At 40.3% G+C, this 15753-nt stretch overlaps 1 protein-coding gene across 1 annotated transcript in view; it reads right to left on the reverse strand.

Moving 5' to 3' along the window:
* Window positions 1–249: 249 nt before the first annotated feature.
* The window catches only part of NXPH2 (neurexophilin 2), a 126630-nt gene continuing 111126 nt past the window's right edge, over window positions 250–15753 (reverse strand). The window contains exon 2 of the mRNA XM_062199433.1: window positions 250–1037. Within this exon, the coding sequence (XP_062055417.1) occupies window positions 294–1037 (744 nt within the window). The 3' untranslated portion in view covers window positions 250–293. The remainder of the gene's footprint in view (window positions 1038–15753) is intronic.

The following is a 15753-nucleotide window of genomic DNA, read 5'->3' on the forward strand; positions in this document are numbered from 1 at the left end:
CTTTTAGAGAAACAATGATACTTCTAGAACTTGTTCATCTTACACAAAACTGATGGTTCCATCAACAGTTTGACTCCTTAGTTAAAAGTACTTATAATCAAAACAAAACAAACACATTCCACATTTGAAGATGTTTCTTTTTCTTTTTTTAATTAGAAAACTTGATAGAGAACTATGGTTCACTGCCAGAAACAGAAGGGATCCTTTACCATGAAGAACTTATCATGTTTTGTGGTCATTCTACTTAAATATCTATATATCTATGTCCCTCATTTCCATAGCTGCAGAAAGATTCAGCCAGAAGATAAGTAGGGGGTCTCACTATGGTAATTGTAGTCAGGACAGACCTTCTGCACAAGTTTGTAATCAACACTGTAAAAGGCAATGTAGATGCAAATGACCTTGAACGGCTTGGAGCACAGCCAAGACACATGGCTCTGAGTCTGCTCCTGGTAGCAGATCTTGGACGGGTCAAAGTTGCACAGGGCAGTCTTCTTCGCCCTATCTGTTTTTTCATACTCAATGCGACAATTGAAAGACTTGGATTCCTTGGTCTCCAAGGTAGACTGGGGAGAAACTTCAAATTCCACTACTTTGGAGGGGGGTACCAAGCTCACTGAAACATTGCCCAGGCCTGTTGAATTATGTCGGAAATAAACACTGAATGTTCCATTCCCATGGTCGACAATTTTCCCTGTGATAAGGAGGTTGAGTTTGACAGTTTTAATGTTGGAATGGAAGTCACCCCATCCAAACATTTTTTTAAATTTTCCTGTTTTTACTATTGGCCTCCGTTTAGTTCTGGCCAATGGCTCCTGAACCTCTGTGATGTTGGCCAGCCAATCCCAAAAGTTTTCCATGCTGTCTGCATACGTCACGGGGCCTGGCTTTGGCACTGGGGATTGCTTAACAAACAGGCGCAGGGGGCTGATGATCCGTGAGTGAACCACGTTTCCAACCAATGTCCCCGGAGCATCTTTGTCTTCCCAGTCTAGTCCCTCTGCGACAGGCACCACTTCTTTACTGTCACAGAAGAGCTGTTTGAAAGAAGGAAGAGAAACAAACTTCAGGTTAGGCTTTCAGCATGCACGCAGATTGAAGTCAAAGCAGAAGGGGAATTCTTTCAAAATTATTCAAATTCTTGCGAAGTAGCATTTCACACACACACAGTTGGGCCCCACAGTGTAATAAGATGAGCGTTTAATTCAAGTAACACAAAACTGAGTACAAAAATTAGATGGTGAGATAAAGAAGATTGTATTTCATTTTGACACACTAATGTAGTTTTAGTCTCTGTTTCCTAATTTTTACAATTCTGTTTTTCTAGATTGGTGAATGTAGTGCTTTGGCCTCTCATTTAAAATCATAAAATTTGTGAAGTCTTTTCCTTCAAGAGGAAGAAAACTCTGAAATGCTTAAAGTTTCTACCAAGGAGGTAAAAACCGTATGAATCTGAGATACTGATAAGTCTCTTAAATATATTTGGAAATATTCAGGGTATTATTATATTCAAAGGCTTATGACATAATTTCATAGCTTTTAATATAAATCCATCTCACACTGTAAAATAAGAGGCCTAATCAGTTTTAGAAAGTTCTATAAAAATTTCAGTTGAAAAAATATAATTACATATTTAATTGCCTTCATAGAAATAAAAATTAACACTGAAAAGTAGATTTTGACTTAATTAATAGACTGCCTGTGATTTAATAAATGTGTTACAACTGAATTATTCCCAGAAAGACAGCATTCTTAAGTAACAGTTACATGCATGTGTTTTACAGATTCTGCATATTTTGGGCTGAATAATAGCCACTGAAACATAGCACTTTATTTACACTTGATTTTGCTTCTTATTCTTTTTGTAGTATAAGATTCTTTGTGATATAGAAAAGTCATTTAATTAGGTTAATATGGATTCTGAGGGATATAATCATTATATATGAAACTGTCGACATAAGTGAATATTTATAGATGAATTAGCGAAATGAAGGTTCTAGTGGAAACACAGATAGCCTCTTATCTTTATTGGCACAAACCACTCATGCAATCATTCCACAGAAAGCTTTGTCAGCATGATGGAAAGGGTGAGAAAAGAAGTGAGGCTATGTTTATGCACTGGTTCTCTGGCCCTTTCAAATTTGGCAAAGCTCTTGGTGAAACTGGCCTCAGATTATTCCAAAAATTATAGCTTTCAATCCAATCTTGAAAAAGAAAAAAAAAGAGACATAAGCTGGATTATAAATTTTTTGTTTACCTATATGATACAGTTTGATAATCTGAGGTTCTCTTCCATTGGTTCACAAAACTTTAGACGTCAGTGCTAATAGAATTTTGTGGAGTGTTTTCAAGTCTCAGGATTACTTTAGAGCAGGAATCCAACGACCCAAAATGCATGGGTTGGGGTCCTTTTTGCTTTGAATGGGGGGGTCTTACATAATCTATTTCTCCCTTTGATTAATTTCCTTAGAGCTTTTTTTATTTCTGGAGTTTAAAAAAAGGTATTTTCTCTTCACTAAGATTATGAGGTTGGTGGAACACATAATGTGATAGAATACACATTCCTTTTTTGAGAACCTAAATCCATATACCTCTTCTTAGAGGCCTTCACATCCTGAATTCATATTTCTTTCTCCTGCTGTGGAAAGACTGGCATGTTCAACAGGGGAAGAGAAAGTCATTACTTTTGATTCCTGACTCAAAATGTTTCTGATACTTAAATGTCCACAAACTTCATTCTCATCCACTGGTACTTGTCCCTGGAGTACAGTATGCTGGTCTAATTCTCCCACCACCACCCTCCTGCCCCAAATTTATTTTATTTATTTGAAAGGTAGAGAGACAGAGAGACATACAGAGGGAAGGCTCAGAGAAGGCTCTCATCTGCTGGCCTACACCCAAAACGCCTGCAGTAGCCACAGCTGGGCTAGGCCAAAGCCAGGAGACTAGAACTCAATCCAGGTCTCCCACATGGTGGCAGGGACCCAAATACTTGAATCATCACCTGCTGCCTCCCATGGTACACATTCACAAGAAGCTAGAATCAGGAGTAGTCAGACCTCAAACCCAGGCCCTCCAATATGCGATGCAGGCATTTCAAACAGCATCTTAACTGCTGCATCACATGGCCAGCCCCAGGTCCAGCTGAGACTTGAGATCTGGAGCGCTGGCATAGCCTGGCCCCTTCTCCAAAGAGAGGGACAAACACTGATGAACAGATCAGACACCCTTGCTGATCAAGGTCCAATTTCTCCTCTCTGTGATCATGATCCTTGCAGCCCAGAGTCTGTGACCTGTTTTTTCACCTGTTTCCGGTATTTCACAAGGACTCCCTTGCTTGGTAAATGTTGATGGGACACACCTTGGCTTTGAGGAATGTCTGGTGTAATACAAATGCTCACTTACTCCCTCACCCCTGTTCTGATTCCGCACAGCTTCCGCAGATCTTCCTTCACTCCTGCCTGCCTTGTTCTCTTTTGTAAATTTATCCATTCTGGCATCTTCCCCTTCAACTGGCTTCTCTTAAAAAGAAAATCTTAATTCTTACCTTTATACTACATGCTACTGATTAATACTTTATTAACAGGACTAAGCTGTATTTTCCATTGAAAAATAATTTTTTCTTTTTTCTTTCTTTCTTTCTTTCTTTTTTTTTTTTTTTGACAGGCAGAGTGGATAGTGAGAGAGAGAGACAGAGAGAAAGGTCTTCCTTTGCCGTTGGTTCACCCTCCGATGGCCGCTGCGGCCAGCGTGCTGTGGCTGATCCGAAGGCAGAAGCCAGGTGCTTCTCCTGGTCTCCCATGCGGGTGCAGGGCCCAAGGACTTGGGCCATCCTCCATTGCCTTCCCAGGCCTTAGCAGAGAGCTGGACTGGAAGAGGAGCAACTGGGACAGAATCTGGCGCCTCGACTGGGACTAGAACCCGGAATGCTGGCACCGCAGGTGGAGGATTAGCCTATTGAGCCGCGGCACTGGCCCAAAAATAATTTTTTCAACTGCAAGTATGAAACACTCTTTGCTACCAGTAGCAACATGCTCTATCTTTTCTTAAAATGTTTGCTTTACATTATATATTTTTCTGATTCAGTTACTTGTTCTGTTCTCTACTCTCTTCTCAATTACTGAAAACTTACTGAACTCATTATTCAATGATGAGGAAATTTTGTGACGTTAACTCTCAGCTGATCTTGGTTCATTTTTTATTATTTTTATTTATTTATTATTGTTTTTATTATTTTTTATTTATTTGGGGGAGGGAGGGAAGGAGAAAAGAGGGAGTGATGGAGGAGTGGGAGAGAGATATCACATTAGTGAGTTATCTCCCCAAATGTCCAAACAGAAGGCTAACCTAATTCAGGTCTCCTCCGTGGGTGGAGGCATCACCTGCTTCCTCCCGGATGCACATTAGCAGAATTCTGAAGGCGCCAGGAATGTGACCCAGGCACTCTGATGTGGGGCACAGGCATCTTCAATGTTATGCTAAACACCCACTCCCTGGCACATTTTAGAATACATGATAGACTCAATGATGAGATCCTTCTCTTATTTCTTAGACTTCCATTGTGATGGTCCCGAGATTCTCAATAAAATAATATCATATCATAAATGGCTTGTTACTAAAACTTCTTTTTAAGATCTGTGGATTTTCCTGGTAGTAATTTATGTTGTAATGGAACTTGACCAAACATACATGACTCACCTAAGAAATATGAGTGAAAAAAAAAAAAACAAAACAAAACCTTGAAGCTTATCAAACAGATGAATTGGATGGAATTATTTGATTTTTTTTTTTTTGACAGGCAGAGTGGACAGTGAGAGAGAGACAGAGAGAAAGGTCTTCCTTTTGCCGTTGGTTCACCCTCCAATGGCCGCCGCGGTAGGCGCGCTGCGGCCAGCGCACCGTGCTGTTCAGATGGCAGGAGCCAGGTGCTTCTCCTGGTTTCCCATGGGGTGCAGGGCCCAAGGACTTGGGCCATCCTCCACTGCACTCCCTGGCCACAGCAGAGAGCTGGCCTGGAAGAGGAATTATTTGCTTTTACAAAGGCTTCTTAACTCTTCAGAAAATATTCTCCATATAAGAATTTAGAATACAATTTGGTTTCTAGAAAACTCATTCTAGTAAACTATACTTCAGGTCCAAACCTGCTTAAGCAGCCCTTAATTTAAAGGTTCATCTATGTAAAACATAATAAACTTGGCTAACATCATTGATCTATGTTTCTGTCACCCAGTGAAAATACTCACAGATGGTTTCTTAGATAAAAGGTGTGATATGTGCACTAATTTTGTTTGGTTTCCCCATACTATCATATTTCCCACTAGCATTGATGACAATATTAGCCAAGTAGAGAAATAGATACATGGACAAGGATGAGCATTGGCCCAGCAGCTAAGCGATCACGTGGGATGCCCACATCCGATATCAGGATGCCTGGGTTTGATTCTCGGTTCTGCTTTCAGTTTCAACTTCCTGCTGATCCACGTCCTGGGAGGCCTTCGGGTGATGGCCCAAGTACCCGGTCCCTGACACACACATGAAAAACCTAGATTGAGCCTCTGGCTTTGCCCTGGCTCAGCCCCTGCAAGCATTTATAGAGTGACCCAGTGGATGAAAGATCTATGTCTCTCTCTCTCATTCTGCCTTTCAAATGAAATGAAACAAAACAGTCCTTCTATGTACTGATTTCTCTATCAAAGCCAAAATTTCACAAAGTTATCAGTAAGGACTGCTTGACTAGCATAGTAGTATAATTAAAAGGATGAATATATTTCTTGGTGTCTTTAAAAGCTGAAACCTGCACCCCCTTTTTCCACTTCCTCTCCCAGCACTGTACTTGTTCAGCCTTCCTCTGGTCATAAATCGCCACATGGTAGCCTCCCGGCTGAGAGGGCAGCCATACCAGATGGTTGTGTGACCTAGGTCCCCAAGACTCATGCTCAACCTCAGGAGACCTAATCAGGGAAGGCTGGGGACCAATTAGCCACAACCCTGTCCCCCAGTTATCTATCACTGCCAAAAGGGAAGCAGTAGAATACGGAGGGAAAACCATGTATCAGGGGGCCTGATGATGTCATTATCCCTTGCTAACATGTAAAACCTGAACCCGTTTTCACACCTGTCTCTCCCTGGCTGGGGGCTTGTGAGGATTAAATAAAAGGATGGAAATTAGTGAGCTTGTCCATTCCCAAAAAGCATTCAATGGCTGATCGACTGCTCTTTGGTCCAATGGACAGCCTTGGTACCTTCTGCTAAAGAATCACCTCCGAAGGGTTCTCAAGCCTCCAGAAAACTGAATAATGGTTGGTTGAGCAACTTACTTAATGCAATGTGATAAATTAGTGACCAAGTGGCAGTCAGCCTTCTCAACTTCACAACTTCCACCACATGTTTCCTTGTGTTTCCTCTCTCACTGCCTTCTGAGTCACATCCAGATCAGACACAGGTGAGCTCTCTATGCCAACAAAGTATCTGTGATCTTTGATTCCAACGTACCAAGTGAGTCAGCAGTGGGAACTAAAAGTACAATACATCTGCCCAGTGTTCTCATCTCTGAACAGTTTCTGTGATACAAAGTGCCAGGAAATGACTGCAGGTGGTTCAGAATCTGTGGGCAAACCACTCATTCCAAGGCAGAATTGTTAGATGTAATTCACAAAACACAGGGCTAGATGCCCTGCTTACTTTTGTCCCTGCTGGGCCCTTCATGCTAATTTCAGTGTTACAGCTGTTTTTGTCCCATTATATTACAATAATAATGCAAAAACATTTAACCACCTTAACTACCCCAAGCACAAAATGGAGTTTTAAAAATAAAAAGAGAGGAATTGCTGTGCTTTATCTGTTTGAACATTCCCTGATTTGGACACATTTATCAAAGCTTAAGTAATTTATGTCTTGGCAGGGTGTATCAATTTCACAAAGCACACACATTAGCTAGATACAATGATATCATATTAGCTTTTTCTGCATTTTACAGAAGAGCTCAAAAAGATTAATAAAAGCTCAAACCTTCATCAATTAAAAGAAGCAGGTGGAAGGAAGAGTGTAGAGGAATAAGACTGTATTTCATCTCTGTTCTTTTGTTTTTGAGGGGGGAAAGCTGACAGGTTCAAATCATTCATCATAACAAGCTGAAGTTGAATTTCACTGATAATTAAATGCATTTTTTCCCAAGAGGCAGAGAAGCTGCAATGAATTTTATAGTAGCAGATGTGAGAACTGTCACGAATTATGAAAATAATCTATAAACTAAAAGCATCTTCCTCTGCAAACATTATATCAGAAGAGGCTTTTTCAGCTGTATCCGTAGCTGCCATATATTTTAATAAACATTTTATTTTGAAATAATTTTAGTTTATAGAGAAGCTGCATTGTACAAAGTTCCCATACACCCTGTATGCAGTGTCTTCCGTTGTGACCATCAAATACACAACAATTTGTCACATCTAATGAAGCAATATTGACACATTAACCAAAAATCACACTTTACCAGATGTCCTTAATTTTGCTTCAATGGCCTTTATCCGTTCCAGAATTCCATTCAAGATCCTACAGTACATTTGGTCACTGTTGGCCCTTAGGCTTGTCTTGAGCACCAGAATTTCTGACTTCCTTTGTTTTGGACCAATGACTGTCAGTGTTGTCAGGAGTACTGGTCAGATATTTTGTTACATGCCCCTCAGTGTGGGTTTGCCTGACATTTTTCTCATGATTAGACTGTCTTAAGAGTTTTTAGGGGGAAGAACACCTAGGTAAAGTGTCTGTATCCTTATTTCATCTTGAGGGTACATGCCAACAACATGACTTGTCACGGTTGGCATTGACTTGATTTCCTGGCTTAGGTAGAAAAGATTTTTCTTAAAATCTTGCTTCCACAATTCTTTTAAGACTTCTAGACTTTTGCTATAATAAACTTAGTTAAAAATGCATTTAGTTCAGCAGCACTTGGTTTGGGACTGTTTATTTTATTTTTTAAAGATTATTTTATTTATTTGACAGAGTTAGAGAGAGAGGTAGAGACAAAGAGAGAGAGGTCTCCCATCCAGTGGTTCACTCCCCAGATGGCCGCAACAGTCGGAGCTGCACCGATCCAAAGCCAGGAGCCAGGAGCTTCTTTTGGGTCTCCCATGTGGGTGCAGGGGCCCAAGCACTTGGGCCATCTTCCACTGCTTTCCCAGGCCATAGCAGAGAGCTAGATCAGAAGAGGAGCAGCTGGGACTAGAACCGGTGCCCATATGGGATGCTGGGGCTGCAGGCAGAGGATTAACCTACTATACCACGGTATCAGCCCCAGAATTGTTTATTTTTGTGTTTTGTTTAGATTTCTTTTTTTTATCTTTCTTTTTAGAGGATAGAAAGAGAAAGAGTAATCTCCCAACTGCTGGTTTACCTCTAACCCCCTACTGCTGCAGGAACAGAGTTTGGGTTCTGAGAACTCAATATAGGTCTACCATATGCGTGACAGGAACCCAAATACTGGAGCCATCACTGTGGTTTCCTAGGATCTGCGTTAGTAGAAAGCTAGTCAAGAGCTGGAGCTTGGGGCCAGCAGTGTGACACAGCAGGTAAAGTGATTGCTGGCAGTGCCTGCATCCCATATGGGCACAGGTTCGAGTCCCAGCTGCTCCACTTCAGGTCTAGCTCTCTGCTATGCCCTGGGAAAGCAGTGGAAGATGGCCAAAGTCCTTGGACTCCTGCACCCATGTGGGAGACCCAGAGGAAGCTCCTGGCTTCGAATCGGCGTAGCTTCACCCAATGCAGCCACCTAGGGAGTGAACCAGCAGATACAAGATCCTCTCTCTGCCTCAGCCTCTCTGTAACTCTGCCTTTCAGATAAAATAAATAAATCTTAAAAAAGCTGGAGCTGAAAATTATAGCCAGATAATCCAATATTGGATGTGAGAATCTTAACTGCTAGGCCAAATGCCTGCCCCTGATTATTATCTTTTTTAAGTCAGAAACTCTCAAATATTCCAATTTATAACTACAGCATCATTGGATTATCTAAAATAACCTCAGAGTTGTTCAGGTGTTCACAGACTATTTTTAAATTATCCTGGAAATTTTACATGCTGTAGAGCCCACCATCATCATTAGCAGTGTTGCTCCTCTCTTTGTATTTAATACTGGTTCCTTAAAAATTCAACCCCATTTCATACCTGATAGCTCAATAAAGAAAAACTTATTCTATAAATGTCTTATATAGAATTAGAATTACTGATAGCCTACATTAGAATTAAATGCCCCTTCTCAATTTAGAAGCCATTCCATTGTACTTGGTTCTACACATCCAATGGGAACCTATCAACTATTAGATGGGCTTTTTATGCAGGTTATCCTATTTACCAAAGTGAATGGAGCTAGTGAAAGAAACCTCACAAAGAATGATTCTATGTGTATAGTGTGCCCTGGATGGGGCAGCACAAGGAATGCTGCTTGGTTTTCTTTGGTTTCTGTTACAATCCCATTTTTGTCATAATTTTAGGATACCTCTCTTCTTTATGACCATTGTTGTGCTAGCTTTGCTCCTTTGCTATAGCTACATGTTGGGGTGGGTCCTAGACTTCAAGGGGAAAAGATTTCTCTGAACTCAGGGAGTGATGAAAAGGAAATGAAGAACATTTAAAACAGAATTTCTGGACTTCAGATTCCATTCCACATACATGAGGAGTCTTCAAAGAACTCACGAAAAATGTGTATAATGAAAAAAAGTATGCATGGGTTTCATTTTTTGTACCAAAATAAACTTATCTTTTAATTCAGTTTTTCAATGAGCTTTTTGAAGTCCCTCCTATCATGCCATGATCTGTATATGTAGTGCTCTCCTACAGCCATCCTAACAGATGGTATTTTTCTTGAAGAGACACCAAGGGAAGAGATGTCACCCTTGTTGTCTCAGGTTGGTGTTTAACAATTCTAATTGACATGTTGATTTACCATCTATTGTCTCTTCACTTACAAGGTATCAGGAGAGGATACACCTGGATTTCCTAAGTAATTCAAGCTGAACCTGGTAAGCCAGTTGCCTCTAAATATGCTTCTCTTAGCCATGAAAGAATAAATAGTGTTAACACATCCTGTTTAAGAAAACAGGAAGCCTTAAACAGTTTAGTAATAGTTGCACAAAGATGGTATTTTATTTTTCCATATTATGTTTACTGCTCCATTGACTTTTGCCTACATCTACAATCATCGGAATGATACTGTACTCACACACTGTATTTGCGAATCATTGAACTGGGAAGAGAAGTGGAGTGTTCCAATCAAGTATGTGCATTACAGAAAAGGATCTGCTGCTACATCCTCCAGTGGCTAAATTTGCCCAATAAGAAAACTGGTAGCAAAGTGAAGGAATTAATGAAAGAAGCAGGGGAAATGAACACAGGTCAGATAAAGTCCAAAGCAGAGAAACTGCTTTGATTTATTGGAAGGTCTTAGGGTCAGGACAATAGGAATGAATGTCTGGCAGAGTCACTTAACCATCCCAGCAAACTGTGCAAGCCATGTCCCCTCTCTGAGTCTAATTTTCTTAACAAAGTAGTAAAAAGCACTAGGTAGAATTTCACCTCAAGAAGGCTTTGGAGCAGAAAGTGAATTCTAACGAGGCAGGTGTGCAGGCAGGAACAATTTTAAGGAGGTGGATTCTGCAGTGTGGAGTAAGACTGAGGAGACCCTGAACCTTGCTCACACAGGCAGGCATTCATTTTCTCTGTCATTTATTCAGAACGCACTTTTCAAACACATTGCAGGTGCAGCACAAATGCCCCTAGAATTGAGAGTACACTGCTGAACAGCACATAGTTCCTGCCTTCATGCAATCTGCATAAGAATAGTGAAAGAAACATTAAAGAAATAATCATACATAAGTAGTGATTCACTCATCTATAGTTGTTACATATTTACACTCCTATGTACACATCTATAGAAGGGGACTTTAAAAAGTTCAGAGAAGAGATAGGCATTTAGCCTAGCAGATAAAACTCTACATCCATACCAGAGTGCCTGAGTTCCATCCCAGTTCCAGCTCTTGATTCCAGCTTGCTGTCAATGCAGACTGTTGGATGCATCGGGTATTGGCTCAGTAACTATTCCTGGCACCCACACGGGGGCCTGAGTTGACTTTCTGGCTTCCGGCTTCAGCCATCGCCCAGCCCTGGCTGTTGTGGGCATTTGAGGAATGAACCAACAGATAGGAGCTTTCTCTGTCTTTCTCAAATAAATATATAACAACTTAAGAATAACCAACCTGACAGTTTCTGTTATTTTTTAAAAAGATTTATTTATTTATGTAGAAGTCAGAGTTACACAAAGAGAGAAGGAGAGGCAAGGAGAGAGGTCTTCCACCTGCCGGTTCACTCTGCAACTGGCCACAATGGCTGGAGCTGAGCTGATCTGAAGCCAGGAGCCAGGAGCATCTTCTGGGTCTCCCACAAGGGTGCAGAAGCCCAAGGACTTGGGCCATCTTCTACTGCTTTCCCAGGGCATACACAGAGCAAGATTGGACGTGGAGCAACAGGGACTTGAACCGGTGCCCATATGGGATTCTGGCACTGCAGACAGGGCAGCGGCTTTACCTGCTACACCACAGTGCCAGCCCTGGTTTCTGTTATTTTTTTTTTTTTAAAAAGAAGTTTATTTTGGTGGAAAAAGATTTTTGAAATCCATGAACAAAAGGGATATTCAAAAAGTTCATGAAAATGTGTATTGTGAAACACAGGCACACACACACATATACACAGATGCCCTTTCCTGGTTTACTTCCCACATGTCTGTAACATCTGGGGCAGGGCCAGGCCCCAAGTATGAGCTGCAAATTCAATTTAGGTCTCCAGTGTGGGTGGCCAGAATCCAACTATTTGAGACATTGCAGCCGCTTCACAGGATCTGCAACGGCAGAAGTTGGAGTCAGGAGCTGGAGCTAGAAATCAAACCCCTGTATGTCAATGTAGGATGTGAGTTCCCTGGTGTGTGTGTGTGTGTGTGTATGGGCACATGTGCAGAATGAGAAATGGTAGCACTAACAGGAGGAAGGAAACAGGGTAAGCAACAGGGCAACAATGAAAAGAATTGAGCAATAAATCTCTATTCAGATGAGAGCAATGAAATCCAAGATTTACCAGTTGATAGCTGATAAATAATGAATTAGTCGCAAGAAAACAAATCGATCGTGGTATTTATATTTCTTTATCACCTGTTCCAAATTGTATATTGATTTGTTTGTAAACTACTAATGAGAGTGGGATAACATTATAACACAGCATAGTTTTTCTAGTGCAAGGCTAATTTAGTGATTTTTTTCCAGAACCATAAGCAGACTCTGATGGTGAATCTGTGCTGAGTTTCTGTTAGATGTAGTGTTGGAAAATGATGACCTCCACAGGCCTTGTCTTCACCCTTAAACCTCCAAAGAGCTCGGTTCTGGGACAGTGAAAACTTTGCTACTATTACAATATAGCCCTCTCCTATAATTCTATATAATGAATATAATATAGGTTAATGCTACTTGACAATGGACTAAGTGTGCCATAGATAAATAAGAATATTCTGAAATGATATAGGTTTGACTTTATATTTATAGATGTGGGGAAAGTATGCTAAAAGGCAACAAATTTAGCTAATGTCCCTGATTTTCACAGTGACTGAGAAACATTTTTCCCTCTACAGTCACAACATTGAGGAGACATCTATACTTCAGGTAGATGTTTTTTGTGTTTACAATAAACAAAATATTTACAGTTTATATTGGCTGACTATGTAACACTTACTGTAACCTACACATATATAACATGCAATGCATCAATTGCATAGATCACTCACCATTAAGAAGGAAGACCATGACTAATTTATAATATATAAAAGAACTGTAGTCTTCTACTCTTCAAAGAAAAAAAAAATTAACTTTCCAGCATCAGGCAGAATGAGTTGAACAACCAGCACATGTGGATTTCTAACAAGCTGAGTCTTGCCTTAATAACAACCTGTATATGCAACAAGAGATAAACTGATACAGATCTATACAAATTTTTTTAAAGGCAGTTGGCTTGTCCCTCTTGAATTTCCTGGACGAATTTAATAAGGGAAGCACTTATTAATTTATTAATGACTAAGTGACAACCTTTGCTATGTGACAGTTTGGAAGAATACCTGGCTTGCTTTGTGGATTTGCTCATGGTGTTAATGTAGAATCTATATAGCCAGTCATTAATTATTTCAAAGGGGTATTAATTTAAGCCATGAACCACAAAATAACCAATGTTCTTCAATTTAGAGGTAGTCTGAAGATCCCTTTACAGATGAACTACAGAACCAGCAATGAAGGGTGGTCTTAAGCCTTGCTTTTGTTGCTTGCATAGAATTTATATATAATTGGGTGTTATAACAGCTCTGTCCTGTATGCTGCAGGTAAAACTAAAGCAACCTGTTCATCAGCAAAACAAAACAAAAAACTGTGTCATGATCACCAATCTCAGCAAGCCATTAAATTTTTGGCTGTAAATGAATCTTTTTTTTTTTTTTTTTTTTGACAGGCAGAGTGGACAGTGAGAGAGAGAGACAGAGAGAAAGGTCTTCCTTTACCGTTGGTTCACCCTCCAATGGCTGCTGCGACCAGTGTGCTGTGGCTGGTGCACCGTGCTGATCTGAAGGCAGGAGCCAGGTGCTTCCTCCTGGTCTCCCGTGCGGGTGCAGGGCCCAAGCACTTGGGCCATCCTCCACTGCACTCCCGGGCCACAGCAGAGAGCTGGACTGGAAGAGGAGCAACCGGGACAGAATCCGGCACCCCGACCGGGATTAGAACCTGGTGTGCTGGCGCCGCAGGCGGAGGATTAGCCTATTGAGCCCCGGCGCCGGCCTGTAAATGAATCTTAGAAAGCATTTTTCCTCGGTAGAAATTCTACAGAATACCATCCTTGCTGACAAAATAGGAACACGTATTTGCTGGACAACATGCAATACTTTATTGATGATTAGTCGTGTGGCTTGCCCTAGAGTCATATTTCTGAGGCTCCATTACAGAGCTGTCACAGCAGATTAAAAGAAGAACGACAAGAAAAAGGAATGAAGAATGACAGAATCAAACATATATCAATGTATTAATTGTACCTATTAATATTTTGTGGCATAATGCGGCATTGCTTCAAAACACATTTTGCAAGTTGTAAAACAAATGATTGCTTAGGAAAAGAGAGAAAGCTAAACACTGGACTACATCCTTTCTGCTGAGAGCGGCAAATTCATTTTACCTTCCAGATATCTTTTAATAGCTACCCTTTACATTTTTCTAAATTGATACAGGAACTAACAGGAAACATAAATGTGAAGACAGAACTCTTAGCAGAAAGAGCCAAAAAGCTAGATTGCAATGCTTGGCAGAGTTTTATTGCTAAGGTTAAATATGGCAATCCTTATTTTATCTTGATGACAGTGATATGGAAAGTCAGCGACACAAGCCTCTGCAAAAGAAAAAATCAGTGCACATATACTTGCACAAAATACATGATGACACACAGAAATATTGTGTGTAAACACACGTGTGCATGCACATGCCCATAGTTCTATTAGCACTTAGGGAGAATGTCAAAGAAAATTTAGATCATTGGAGTTAGAAAGCTAAATAAAAGGGGCTCTTTTTGAAATTATGAACAGATTGGAAACAAATGTTACAAATGTCTTGTGGTAAGGGGCTGCTAAATAAAACAGGCCATGTTTCCTTACAACAAGGTCAGATGCAGTCTCATTTTAATGCAAGTTTTACAAAGTCAAACAAGGTGCTTTTTTGATACTCTAATACAGTGGATTGAAATTGTCCTTTCTTCGCTGAGAAGTAAATGACTCAGCATGTTAAGTAGCACTGTGTTGTCTTCACAAATCCCATGCCGATTTTCAGTGAGATGACCCTTACATGATAGGAACACATAAATATTTAGGAAATACTCTGGCCTGGGAGGGAGACAAGAATCTGGGTCTTGACCACTCAAAATTCGCATTTAAAAAGGAAAGCTGCCACAGAGGGAAGAGCAGTTAAGTGAATGGAAACGCCAGATTATTCCATTTCCACTTCCGTGCAGGCAGGGTTTCTATAAGGGGTGAGAAAATACATGGGGGGAAATGTGGAGGCAGGAGTTGGGGAACAGGGGATGTGCACATGTGTAGGGCTTTGTATTTTACCACCAAGTCCAGCTGACTTTCAATCTTCAGGTGTCATTGATTTGGCAATTAGCATACTGTGGCTGTGACAGGCAACTTCAAGAGTCAGTTTGACTAGGCTGTAGCTCTCAGTTATTCAAACACTTATCTAGGTGTTGTGGTAAAGACATTTTGTAGTGTTAACATCTATGATTAGTGGGCTGCTTTTTAGTTATTTATTTTTTTGTTCACTATTAGCATTTATTGGTTACACTCTTTTACCAAACATGACATTGGTAAGGTAAAATATTTTTTTCAAGTTGTTTTATAGACATTACAGAGTATTTCACTTTAAATGTAAATATTCACAGTCTACTGGAGATTTCCACAACCTAAATGTGCTGTTTGATACTCATTCAACACAAATATGTTTTATAACTTTGCTGCCAGAAAATACCTATCCTATAAAAAGTGTAAATGCATTTAACTGGTGAATATGAAACTAATAATTCTGTTAGAATTATTCTGGTAACCATCATTCCTGGACATTTATACTATGAATTATAGAGTTCTCATAAATAACCACATTTGAATCTGATATCTACTTTGTGAGAGATGTAGGACAGGAAA

The sequence above is a fragment of the Lepus europaeus genome, chromosome 1 (genome assembly GCF_033115175.1).
Source record: "Lepus europaeus isolate LE1 chromosome 1, mLepTim1.pri, whole genome shotgun sequence".
NCBI lineage: Eukaryota > Metazoa > Chordata > Mammalia > Lagomorpha > Leporidae > Lepus > Lepus europaeus.